This window comes from Trachurus japonicus, chromosome 20 (assembly GCF_045865225.1).
Source record: "Trachurus japonicus isolate A0001 chromosome 20, Traja_1.0".
Taxonomy (NCBI): domain Eukaryota; kingdom Metazoa; phylum Chordata; class Actinopteri; order Carangiformes; family Carangidae; genus Trachurus; species Trachurus japonicus.
The window spans coordinates 23,841,469-23,855,292 of record NC_140926.1 but is presented as its reverse complement, the minus strand read 5'-3'; the positions used below and the strand labels follow the sequence as shown (position 1 = coordinate 23,855,292).

General features: G+C 41.3%; 1 protein-coding gene across 1 annotated transcript in view; it reads left to right on the top strand.

Annotated features, from left to right (window-relative positions):
- The first annotated feature begins 1,660 nt into the window (after positions 1 to 1,660).
- The window catches only part of LOC146966958 (melanoma receptor tyrosine-protein kinase-like), a 69,282-nt gene continuing 57,118 nt past the window's right edge, over positions 1,661 to 13,824 (top strand). The window contains exon 1 of the mRNA XM_085763565.1: positions 1,661 to 1,748. Within this exon, the coding sequence (XP_085619691.1) occupies positions 1,667 to 1,748 (82 nt within the window). The 5' untranslated portion in view covers positions 1,661 to 1,666. The remainder of the gene's footprint in view (positions 1,749 to 13,824) is intronic.

Below are 13,824 nucleotides of genomic sequence, written 5' to 3'. Positions count from 1 at the left end.
AGACCGACCTGGAGAAAAAACAAATTGTTGTGGTCCGCTGAGTAAACTAAATGTTTGGTGGTGATTTGGGCATCTCAAGAAAAGCTAAAGCAGCACAAGAAAGAACAAGTTGAATGAATTTCCCTTTGTGGCTTTATAAAGACAAGTAGTTCTTATCTTTGAACTCTGGGAAGAGATGGTCACTCCAACACCAGACCAAGTTATTAAACTTAAACTGAAGAATGATTATAGAGCAAAAAGGCAAAACTTTTGAGTAATGCAGAGTAATGTCCTCCCATTTTGGTTCCACTTAAATTGCTGTGAACGCTGCTGGTTCACCAAGTACCAAGGTTGAGCCCAGAACCTTCTTACTGGTTGAAAACAATTAAAAGATAATAAAGTAGTTCAGATGAAACAGCCATTCCCACCACTCACCGGGGGCGGTGAGTTGCAGGTTTATCTCTCTTTACTGATGGAATGTCCACAGATTCAGCACAAACATTCACTTGGACTAAAGGATGAACTCATGACCCAGAAATGACAACACAAATGATTACTGTGACTCTGGATAAACAGAGAGGCAACATGGTGGAGGCAGGCAACAGTCAGGGGTCATTCTACTGTTTTACTGTTGTCTGACATTTTACAAAGTAAACCATCAATGAAAAATATAAGGAATGGATTAATCAGTAATGATCAGCTGCAGAGTGTGAAGTGAACACCAGGGGGCCACTGAGAGAAACAATTAAGTGTTGGTTCCACTGGCCATCCACAGAGGAGCAGGACACACAAAACATGTTAATGAAACAAAGACAAATAAAGACTAAGAAGAACAGTAAGAAATATCAAATACCATATATGGAATTATTGATGAATTCATTAACCTCTGAACAATGTGTGAACACTTTGAACATGTTTTATTTACATTAGGCCTACTTTATATATCATGTAGAGAAAAACGCTAAGAAAAATGCTGATGTGAGATTTTCACATAGTGGAAGAGATTTAATATTTAAAACAGTGAATTATTAATATTCACAGTCATTTAAGACAAACTCACGAAAATCCCTTTAAACAGACTGAAGGGTTGTTTATGTCTCTGCTGTTCTTGTGTGAATACTGAAACCTTTTTGACCTGACCTGACCTGTTCTATAATATTTGACATGAATATGCAAAAAAATTTAAATAAACTTAAAGAGACATTTTAAGTTTTATGTACCTTAGACTTTTTTTTTTATGTCATCGCAGAATTGTAATACTTTGATATTCACTTTAGATGAACAGTTTAAGTTTGTTTTAGTTTATTTGCACAGTAATAACAGTAAGTGATGCATTGCGCAAATTTGTCATCCAAAGTCCAACTTTATTGGGACTGATGTGTCTGGAATGAAACAACCGAGGTGAACTCACACTGAGGAGGGAGAGAGAACTTCAATCAGTTGAACTCCTGTCTGTAAATTGATTGGTGTGAGGAGTGAGAGGTGTGGACTGGGAGGAGGAGTGAACCTCTGCGCTCTCACCGACTCCACCAGGAACCGTCACACACACACAGCTCCAACACTTCGACACTGGTCCATCCACCCCCACCTCCACCACCACCGCCGCGGCTCATGGAGGTTCCGTCTGCCCGCAGCCCGCAGACAAGCACCACCTGGAGGGACTATCATTAAGGAAGGAGCTGCAGACATGAGCTTTTTGTCCGGAGGCGGAGCGGCGCTGCTGCTGCTGCTGCTCGGCCGCTGCTGCTGCACCAGTCCCGGCAGGAGAGGTAGGAGAGCCCCGGGTGAAAGCTCCGGGCTGAGAGCGTGTCAGTGGGGGGAGGGAGGGAGGGAGGGAGCGACAGTTCCCGGGTTAAACTGCTCTGTCTGAAAAAGTTTAGACGTGGTCACAGTCTGTCCACAAGTTTCAGATTCAATAGTTTTAATGGAAGAAAAAAAAGAGGGAATTTAAAGTTACACTAAACTGTAATTAAAAGTGATATAAACTCATTACTGGAGCCTCAGACACCAGTGAATGAATGTAGTTAACTGAATAGTATGATCATAGTATGGTTACTACCACAAATCACTATCAATATTACAAAATCACTTTAAATATTAGGATATATCATCAAATATGATACAATATTAAGCTACATCATAGAAAAGTGGCTTTAAGTTCCTAAAAGGACCATAAATAAAGTTTAGAATAGAGCAAGAATACTACAGTAGTGTAATTAATGATGATTATTTATAGTTAAACCTACCATAATATAGATTAAAGCCAAGACTGGCTGCTATTAAAGCAGTTGATGTATATAGAACCTTGCAGGAATATCAGAAGGATATCATATTTAATAAAACTAATAGTCTCCCTTAATGTTAATATTTGTGTTACCAGAGTTTTGGAATGTCTTTGATATACATAAAATGCCCTACACTTACTACAGACTAGATCCTGTTGGACGTATGCTGTAACTGACCTCAACCTAAATAAGAAAACAAGCTGAATATCAGTGTTTTATTTTCTCTTCATCACAACATCACAGAGAAAACACAGTTCATTCAGACTCAATTATCACCAATTAAACCTTCATTTCCTCGCCTGTTTACTTTGCCGTTGAGCCAAATGTCCGAGCAGTGATTGTCCTCACTGTGGCGGTGGGATGGAAACCCTGTATCTCCCAGACATGTTTTTGTGGTCAAGCTGTAGCTGATGATTATTTTCATTATTGATTAATTATCCAATTTTTCTGACAAAGCAGTTTAATTCTTTAATACTAACAAACCACAGCCAGGGGAGATGTTTTGAGATGTCCACCAGGATTTTAAATCCCAAATGTGATCAGTTTATTTATTATCAATTATGATGAAGAAGAGCATCATATTTTAGAGGCTGGAACTGGTGAGTGGGACTTAAATAGACTCATATTTCATTAAAGGACTGTCATAAAATTTCCTCATGCCATTCCAATTTGCAGCCTAAACTCACAGGTAGATATAGATGGTCACAGCAGAGGGAAATGTTGTCCTATATGTTCGAGCCAGACTCAGACTCTGAACCTGGGGAAGCCAGAAGTAGTCAGCACCTCCTTAAACTTACCCACAGCAGGATGCAGCATGGTGACTTTCTATCATGTAGTTTTATTCTTTTAATACAACAGTTTTAGGGTTATGAAATAGCTTGGTGTTTTTTTGTTGTTTAAGATCAAGTGACAACAAACTAGAATCTCTTCCCCTCTTTATCTAAAGTCAGACAAGATATGTGTGCCATTTGTGTGAAATTCCCAAGTAAAGTCCCAAGTAATGGCCAAAAGTGATTTGTGAAGTCACGCTGACCTTGACCTTTGACCTTTGACCACCATACTTTGTCAAGGTGTTTCTCAGATGCCGCATACATGAGATGGACGTAGCTGTTGTCTTGTAAAAAGTATGGATGGTGTGGGCAGGTGGGTGGGGCTTGGGGCGTGTAAAGGAGCAGTGATTGGTTTTTCATGACATCACAAAGTTACAGAAGTCCTGATGGCTGGTTTTAAGGCTCAGTTTCTCAATACAGGCTGTGTGCATTTCTCTGTGGACTGAGGCTTTGATACTTTCACAGTATTAATATAGAACCTAGAGCTGCTTTATAATCACATTACACATGGACATCTACCTTTATACTGTATGGTGCTTTAAAGGGACATTGTGTAACTTCTCCTGTTCACGAAAATTGATTATTTGGTTCAAAAGTCTGTTTTTCATTAATCAGTAATCCCCCCCATCAACAAAGTGAAGTGTTCCTTTCAGCTCTGAATGAGCCGTTCATATCATTCATATCTCCATGGAGTGGGTAAGCTCGGTGCTGCTGCCATGTGGTGTCTCCATGTTTTTACGTTCAGTGGCAGCGTGACGGTAGGAAACCACAGAAACTCAGCGGAGACACTGGAGCTGTCGGCTCAGGTCGAGGTGGCGTCTGTGAAAAGTCACCGCGGTAACGCAGTGAGGATACATTTTTTAACACAGAACGAGGTGGTTGTCAGCAGCAGTGCAATTATAGACCAAAAGCAGCACATTATTCCAAAAACGAAGCATAGCCTATTATGAACCTTTTAACGTTAAATGCAAACAGTAATATGGATGAATCTACGTTACCCACACTTGTTAATGGGCCCATTTTTGATAAATATATTGTTTTGTCTCTATCGTTATTTTGTTATTATTAGTGGTGGTGGAAATGCTGGTCGAGCCGACCAGCGTTTCTTTACTTTCAGTTTCGTGGCGAGTCATGAGAATAACGCCGCCGAATCGCCGTTGGTGGTTGGAACTACGACGGTATGTGATCGTCTTTGAACCTCTGACTTTAATTCTTGATGAATGAAAACAAGAGTCTGTCTTGCGCCGGTCAAAGAATTTCACGGTGCGTGGAGGCTCATAAATGTAGTGTGAAAACACTTTGCTTTTCCAAAACTCCTCGTTGTCCCTTTAAACAGCAGAACAACACACAAGATGAACTTATAAAACAAAATAAAGAATACTTTCTCTTCGGGGGGCGAAACAGTGTGTGTGTGTGGGGAGGGGGGTGGGTGTCCGAAGTATCCGTGCAGAGGTAATTTGCTAGCTTTACATGGCATCATAACAACATCCTCTGTCCTTAGACCCTCACATCCACTGAGGAAAAACTCCATAGAAAACCCTTTTAACAGAGAAAGCCGGTAAAACATGGGTCAGGTAAACAATACGACATCGCCATGACAACATATTGTCACGTGTATTGTTTTGCTTCGGACCACTTGTTTACATAGAGGCTTGTTTATGCCGTTACGTGCAGCGGCTGTCATCCGTCTGCCGTCTGCCCAATTTCATGTGAATGCAGCATGAAAAATACAATTGAGTTGCTTGTGATATACAATCACAACACTAGATGGGAGTAATTCCTACACAATGTACCTTTAATACAAACGTCTGCCTTTATACTGTATGGAGCTTTAAGTTGGAGGTTCACTCAGAGTGGACAATGACACCCAATGATGAAGTTTCCTTCTGGGAGTGAAAACCTGAGAGAGAAGAAGAGGGAGATGAGGTCAGAAAATAAAAACTACTTGTCTCAAAGCAGAAAATCTTTTTTAAAAATCCATCCCTCTGACAATATTTTCACTGTTGATTTGTGGCAGCTGTGTGTACAGTGTAAATTAATATCCTGTGAATAGAGCATCAAACCTGAGCTCAGTTCACTCTGGAACAACAGCACCCCTTGTCTGTGTTGTGAAACCATTATTATTGATTATTTATTGTACAGAATCACACAAATAATGTGTTAAAATAACATATACAGCAGATAAAATTTAATCCACTTCTAGCCTCCACCGGACCTTTAACACTGTGTTAATGGAGAATATTTTACATAGTGAAACTGTTCTGACTGCAGTTCTTGAGATTTTGGTTCGCGTTGAATGCGTTTCAAAACTCTCTGGAAGATCCTAACAGAGATATCTGGTTGGCTTTTCTGTCTGACTAATTTCTTGCTGAACTGCATGTAGGAAAAACAAAAACCAGGCCTACCGGGCATTATGGGAATTCTAAGCGTTGAGTGAATTATGTGCTTCGAGCGTATCTAGGACCAATTGGGTTGTTCATCTGAAATAAGAGTTTTGTCTCTAGACAGAGGCAGAGAATAAATAACTGAATGAACGACAAGAGGAAACGCTGAGCTCAACTGTTTAGACCGTTATCTCAGTGTGTGTGTGTGTGTGTGTGTGTTCCAGTTATAAGTGAAAACAGCTGACTGCACGCTCTTATTGTCTTGACAACAATTTGATTATGGTGAGGATTTTTTTATGACTGAGTGTGTTTGTGTGACTTTCCCCGTTTTCACAGACTGTTGTGTTGCTCCACTTACGTTCGCAGACAGACAGTCTGAGCACCTGCAGGTTGGGTTGAGGGTACCATTCCGCCTCGGGCACCATGATATACCCGTGATAATTTATGCTAATAGAAAGAAATAAGGTACAAGGTGATGTAGATGCCTCTTTGTGTTGTACACAGGTCTAGACGGCCAGCCGACATCAGGAGAATAATGACGCAACGCTAAATTAATGAAAATAAAATTATGATAATGTACATGTATAAATATATTTGTTTCGAAACCTTTGGGGGCAATTTTGGCCCCTGGATCATGATTTTTGGGGCATTCTTGGTAAAATTGTTACCTTTATATTGTAAATAAATTATTTAAATGTGACCATTAGTGCCTAATGTGATACATTATGGAAATTGCATCACTTATACTATGTAGCCCATCTTTTGAAATAAGATTTACTGTACAAAATTTGATGAATAAAACCAATGATCGTAGACTAGACTAGTCTGAAAATGGCATAGGCCTCTGTGCTGTAAGAAAAAGAAAAAAAATCGAGAATCGAATCGAGGATTTGGAGAATCGTGACACCCCTTATTTCTGGTGTAAATTGTTTGTTCACATGTGAGTCTCAGACAAATATCCCACTCTGCATCCTGTGCTGCTGTGGGCAGAACGACTGAAACATCACTGCCGGAAAATGCCGACGATAGCTACTCCACAGGCTGCAGCTGTGCGCCAACAGCATGCGCACTGATTGGGGGATAAGGCACTGTTTACACGACAACGCTTGCGGATGAAAATGGCAAAATATTTCATGGGATGTGCCTTTCGTTTAGACGGCGACAGTGTTTTCGGGGCTTGAAAACGCAAAAAAGTGAAACCACCCTCCAGAGTGGAAATCTTAAAAATGCTCCGCCGTTGCGTCCCCATGTAAAGGGTGAAAACGCGAAACGTCTGCTCTGATTGCTATGATCTGTGGAGGCCATGGAGGGCAGCATTACGTTTCCAATTACGATTTCCACCCCAAAAACGCTTGTCTAAACGCGAAATAAAAAGTGAGAACCCAATGCCACTTTTGTGTTTTCTGTTCAGATCGTTTCTGTGTAAACGTAGCCTAAATCTCCTAGCCTACAGCAATACTTTAGCTGGTACGTGATGTGAGCCAGAAGACGAATGCTGTGTCACCGCTCCCGCTGCAAAGGACCGGGCCGGGTTCAGCCAGATAATAACAATGCTGGTGTTGGTGTCGGGTTGTAATTTTCAGGCCCGTTCAGAACTCTACACAGGTCCCTGAGGAGACCTAGAGATCCTTGAGGACTTTGCAGAAGTGGCTTCTATTGGTCCAAAAACTGGCAGAACTCATGAGGGACATAGTTTGGTTTGGTTTCAAATTTAAAAGAATAATCAAATAACAAATTTTGATGAATCTTTTTGCTTAAAATACCCATCTCATGGTCTAAAAGCCCTGGAGGAGGTTGTAGATAAGTTTCAAAAGGTTGAAGAAGTTCTTGAGGGAGTTGTAGACAACGACGACCCAGTGGTACTTAAAGCAGAAGTAAGCGGAATGTTTGTGTTAATATAAGTCTTAAATAGTTATATCTTCCGACAGCAATCACTTATATAGATGGTCCGAAACACGGGTCTGTCAGTCACTCTGCTCTGCTGTAAGCCGAGGAGAAAACTTTCCTTGTCTCCTACAACCTTTATCCAATGAGGAGAGAGAACGGCATAAAGGGGCGGTCCTCTCTGTGTGTGCAGCCAAGGGATGCACGTGAATGTGGTGACGTAGGGACGAGGGCGGGGACTGCTAACTCCATCGGCTGACAAGAAGTTAGCCAAAACCACCGGATCGCTTACTTCTGCTTTAAGGATGTTGTAAGCATTCTGGAGGGGGTTTCGAAGAGTCTTTGAAAGGTTCTTAAGTTCCTTGAGGACACTGCAGAAATGTTGTAAAGGTCTTTTGGAGGGTGGTGGGGGGGTTCAAAGGGCCCTTGAAGAGGTTTCACAGGTCCCTCAGACTTATTGGGGGAGGTCGGAGGAGGTTCTGGTGGTTGTTGAAGAGGTTGAAGTGGTCACTGAAAATGTGTTAAAAGGTCCTTCACAAAGTTCCATATTGGCCTCAAAGATGTTGAAGAGGTGCTTGGTGGTTTCCAAGAGATCTGAGCTTCCAGACTAACACTGAAGAGGTTCTCTGAGTAAATTAAGTATTTGTATGAAGCCTTAAACAATACAATTTAATTTCTCTCTAGTCTTTGATTGTCCATTGATTATAATCTGCACACATTAGTAGTGTGTGTGTGTGTGTGTGTGTGTGCGTGCGTGTGCATGTGTGTGTTTTACTTGCAGTAAATCATAAAACACTGACTGTTCTGACTACCGAGAGGACAGAATTAACTTGTCAGTCTGCCAACAGAGACTTCTTGTGAATTCTATGTGTAATGTGTGTGTGTGTGTGTGTGTTCCCATTGAGTCTGACTTTTCGGTAAGACCTTGGCAGTGTGTGCGCTTTTGCTTGTGTTAGCGTCTGTGTATGTGTGTGTGTGTGTTCTTGTGAAAGCAGCTGAAACCGTACATGAAGATAAAGAAGGCGCTGGAGCCTCATGGTAACCCTGGCAACAGTATTAGCATACTGAGCTGAACCGTTTTGACTGGAAACTACAACAACAATCAGCCAGATTCAAAAACACACAAAAACTGAGCTGGGATCTGTGGTTTTCCTTCGGCTGGCGGGGGTGGGCCATGCTGAAAATCTGCATGTTGAAATGGTCAATGCTGATGTTATACTGTAGTGTTAGCATACCTACCTGTCAACATTGGGATTTGAAAATAAGGGACATTTTTTTTTACTATTACTACTACTATTTTTTTTACTCTTTACTACTGGGTGAAGTGATTAATCAGGTGTGCCTGATCGTTACTGAAGTCACACCTGATAATCACTTCATCCCATAGTGGTGGACATGATGAAATAAAGATGCCCACCTAAATTCAGGAAGTAGGAGCTGTGAAAACCATCTTGTAGTTTGTAAGTGGTTGACTAGGGGTCATTTTAAAGGGATTGTAGCATTTTTTTAAAGTGGGGTTGTATGATCTACAAATAGCCCCTAAGTACTTTAATTGCAGTAGAAGACTCTCTGCACTCCTCCCGTTAGCAACGCCAGCCCATAGCCCTGCCCAGAGTTTTACAACATACAGTGTTGTGAACAGACCCAAAGAAACGGCCTATTTTCGCGGCCTAATGTTTTACCTGAAAAAAAATACACAGTTTCATTGTTCGCTATAATATAATTTTTTCCAGCCCTTCAAAGTGCAGGAAAAACGCAGTTTTTATTTGGAGCTAACCAACTCACGTATCCCTCCGCCCAGGGTTAGCGCCCACCGATCAGCAGTTGGTTAGGTCCAAATAAAAACTGCGTTTTTCCTGCACTTTGAGGGGCTGGAAAAAATGATATTATAGCGAACAATGGAACTGTGTTTTTTTTTTTTCAGGTAAAACCTCTTTTAGGCCACGAAAATAGGCCATTTCTTTGGGTCTGTTCACAACAATGTATGTTGTAAATCTCTGGGCAGAGAGATGCTACTATCCCTTTAAGTGTCTTGTACACTTTTATAAAAATGTAAGGGGTCATGGTTGGTGGGACTGACCGTGGTGGGGAGGTTTGCGCTTGCACTTGTGATTTTTGAATCTCGCGACTCGAATCTCACAAATCTTCATGTGTAGCCTACTTGGCGTGCTACAACTACTGTACTGCCACCTGCTGGGCCGGAGGGGAAATACGAGAGATTTACGGGAAAATATGTAAACGGGAAGACGTCGGGATTAAAATAGTGGAATTTCCGGGGTTAACAAGTCTGGTGTGTTGTGTTTTTGTTGGTCTTGGGGATTGATTAAAGCGCTCACCCAGTCCATGTCAGCAGTCAGTCACAGATGCCACGTCTGCAGCAGAGAGGACAAACCAGGCTGCATGGACATATGACATTTAGATGTCTGGCCACAAACATCTAAATGTCCTGTATTTGAGGAGAGATGTATCTGACCAGTGATTGGTCAGATACATGTTTTTAGCACATTTTATAGGTAACAATTTGACAGCGCTTAACAGCACATTGTTACTGTTGCTGAGATGTTCCAAGTTTTTTTTCCATCATGTTTACTCGTTATAGTTTTCTGCATTAGTCTCATGAAAGTTAAAATGTCAGTGTACCGCCAATGTAATAATGTCCACAAACGTAATAAACCACAAACGTTATAGAAATATGCAGCTTTTAATGTAATAATCCTGCAAACGTAATACATTTTCCACAAACGTAATAGCCGCTGCCTACTACAAACGTAACACGTGATTTCCCACAAATGTAGTAACTATTACGTTTGTAGAGATTTATTACGTTTGTGGGGAAGTGAAAATCTTCAACTTTCAATGTTGTAATAAAATGTAATGACATGAATAATGGTCGTTCTGTTGGTTGTTGTTTGATTGTTGTTGTTTAGACCTACTAATAGCCTACTGACCGTGGGTGCGAAATCCAGCGATCACAGAGAGCCCTCCGATCTAACGTTAAAGACCCCCTCCCATGAAAATTGTGTTTTTTGTGCTTTTCACATGTTCCTGTAGCATTTTTCTTGTGTTAGAGGACATATCAGCAGAAAAGGAAGTGCAAAATTGCATTTATGAGTTTTTCTGCCTTCAAATTGCTGTGAACCAATGGCAGACGCAAACTGGCTGTTTCAGGGAGACTGGGGTTGACGTGTCACAAGGAGGGGGACTTCAAACTAGCTTATCATTTGAATGTAGACGGGTGTACAGCCTATATTAAAGATGGGATTGTATTCATTCTGAATCACATAGAACCCCGAAAAGCGGAACGTCTGTGTGCTTATGCTTCACCTGTAAGGACGGTGCCTTCTTAAAAAATAAGAAAATGAAGGACACGCTATAGACTACGCTCTCCACCTGGCTCACCTGAGCTGTCAGAGTAGCTCTGTCCCCCTCTTTAGCCAAAACAATCACAAGCACTTTCATAATGTGATGTGTGTGTTTTATTATTTCTGTATAACAGACCGTTGTCAACACACCGCTGGATGCCATCTGGTCAGAGGAGCACAGAAAAGAGAAAATATGCAGGATATTTACCTTATGTTTCATTTTTACCATCTTTCAATTGCTTGGGACTTTAATTGTAATGACAAATGACTTGTAGCTTGTTACAGGGAGAGTGGAGGCTCCTGGCTAAAAACCAAACCTGCTGATCAGAGAGAGAGAGAGAACTGAAAATGACAAAGCTGCTTGCGGGGTGTTGAGGGTGGGAAGGGTGGTGGTGGGCTCTCTGTGATCGTGGAGCGGAGAGTCAGCAGCTGGATTTCACACCCACGGTCAGTAGGCTATTAGTAGGTATAAACAACAACAACCAACACAACAACCATTATTCATTGCGCCATTACATTTTATTACAATATTGAAAGTTGAAGATTTTCACTAACCCCACAAACGTAATAAATCTCTGCAAACGTAATAGTTATTACATTTGTGGGAAATCGCGTGTTAGGTTTGTAGTATAGACAGCGGCTATTACGTTTGTGGAAAATGTATTACGTTTGCAGGATTATTACATTAAAAGCTGCATATTTTTTTATAACGTTTATGGTTTATTACGTTTGTTGACATTATTACATTGGCGGGCGTTACAATGAATCAGTCATCATACAGTAAAGACTGAGATGAAAAGAGATTTACGTAGTGTGGGGGCTGTCTGCTGAGCCTGCACACTGACACATAGACAGCTGGTTGAAACAAGTTGAAGTTTCAGGCTGGGTGAGCAAAGGTGACAGATCATAACTTGTAATGTTGTCAGTGATCATGTCACTGTCACATTGATATGGGCTTCATTCTGTAATAACTGTCAGATGTGATTCTAATAAGCAATTTGATCACAAAGATCAAGAGGCTTGATGGAGTCGGGATTCTCAGGGACAGCAGGCAGCTGTGGTCGTGCAGTATGAGAACTGTGAGTCTGAACTAACACTCGTCACATCTGTCATTCAGATGAAGTACTTGGTAATGACTCAGAGTGATGTGCAGTAGCTTCCAAAGCAATGGCAAAATCTGACAGTTGTAACCTATAATTGTTACAGGTGTGACCTGCAGAAGGCCATGGCAGCAGTGCAGCCTGGGGGATTTTCTGAGCTGGAATGTGAGGAATGTCAATAATGGAGCTCAGAAACTGTTAGCAGGATTATACAGGCTTCTATTCTTATTCTACCTACTCTCTCTGTACTGTAACATGCAAATCCTGGGTTTGAGGCAAGAAAATGAAAATTGTTTAACCCGGGTTTGACCCTCTCATACCAAACTGCTGTCACTGATGGGTCAGTCCCAGGACGTCGGGGTTCACACAGAGCTGGATCAACAGCTGGACTTGACTTGTTTTCACACATGTAACCTGCATGAGGCCAAGTTTCTGTGGCTATTGTGGCATCCAGCAGGTGTTTGGAAAGAATTTTTTTCCCCCAGCTTTTCTAAATCTAAAAGTCTTCAGAAAATTTGACAGGAAAAAAAAGATTTGTTGTTATAATACAGCAGGTAGAAGAAATGTATTTGCTTTATTATATCAACTGTGGTGTAAAATGTGAAGAATTTAATACATTACAGGTATCACTGTGCTTTTCAACCAAAAGATGGTGTTATTATAAGAAGCTCCCCTTATTCGCCACTTCCCTCTGTCCTGAGGTGTTCCACAAGGTTCCGTCCTTGGTCCTCTGTTATTTTCATTTTCGAACCAATAGTATTTTCAGTTTTAAGTCTGACCCATCGTAAACATGCCAGATTCAAGGTGCTCGGTGGTTGTGTGGTCAAGAGCACGTCCCATGTTGGCAATGCTCAATGCAGTGATCGCCGGCTCGAATCCCAGCTGTGCCGATCTGTACTGTGTGTCTTTCTCCCCACTTTCCTGTCTCTCTCCACTGTCCTGACAATCAAAGGCAAAAATGCCCCAAAATATCTTTAAAAAAAAACATGCCACATTCAAATGATGAATTTCTTTGAATGCCATTGATTTGCCTGGCTGTAGAAAAAATGCAAACAGACTGAGTTTGATAGATTTATTTGGGTACTTTCAATGACCTTAGTTACTTAGTTTGTGTAACTTTAGTTTATTTATGCTCTCTCTCTCTCTCTCTCTCTCTCTCTCTCTCTCTCTCTCTCCCCTCTATCATTATGCACTGATGCCTCTGGTTGTTACGGGGCCGTAGTCAACACAGATGAGCTTCCCAACATCTTACAATTCTTCTGTTTGTGCCCCCCCTGTTCCCTGACCCAGTTGACTGCACCCCCCAAACAGGACTCATGGTGCAGTTTTGGCTGATAGTGACCATAAAACACAAAACTCACATTTCCAATCACATTGCAGTGTTTCATTCTGTTTCATTTAGATTGATTTTGTGCAAATATGTAAATAAAGTTGTCCCCCATGAGGACATTATGGGGCTTATGCATGATTAGATTCTGTGACTTAAAGGGATAGTTCAACATTTTGGCAAATTGGCCCATTGCCATAATACCTATAGTCATAGCAGTAGGTTCGTTACCTTTAATTGTCGGTGCAAGCTATTTTTAGAACGGCGGAGCAGAGCGGCAAGCTGCTCAGAGCTACACTATACGGAGGCTAATGGGATTTCTTGGTTTCCCTCATCAAACTCATCAAATACACAATCCAACAACTCCAAAATGCTGTCGTGGACAAGTTGTGACCTGCACATTCACCACGCTATGAGATAATAACGGAACGTTATGAGACGGAGTTGTTTTAGAGATGAATTCATGCAAAACAGTTGATGCGTGTTGCCTTCAGGGACAGTTTTTCAGCAAGCAGACTCTGCAAGTTTTGTAACGTTCCATTATTATCTCATAGCGTGGTGAATGTGCCGGTCACAACTTGTCCACGAAAGCGTTTTTGGATTGTGTATTTGATGAGTTTGATGAGGGAAACCAAGAAATTCCATTAGCCTCCGTAGCTTCCACCGACAATTA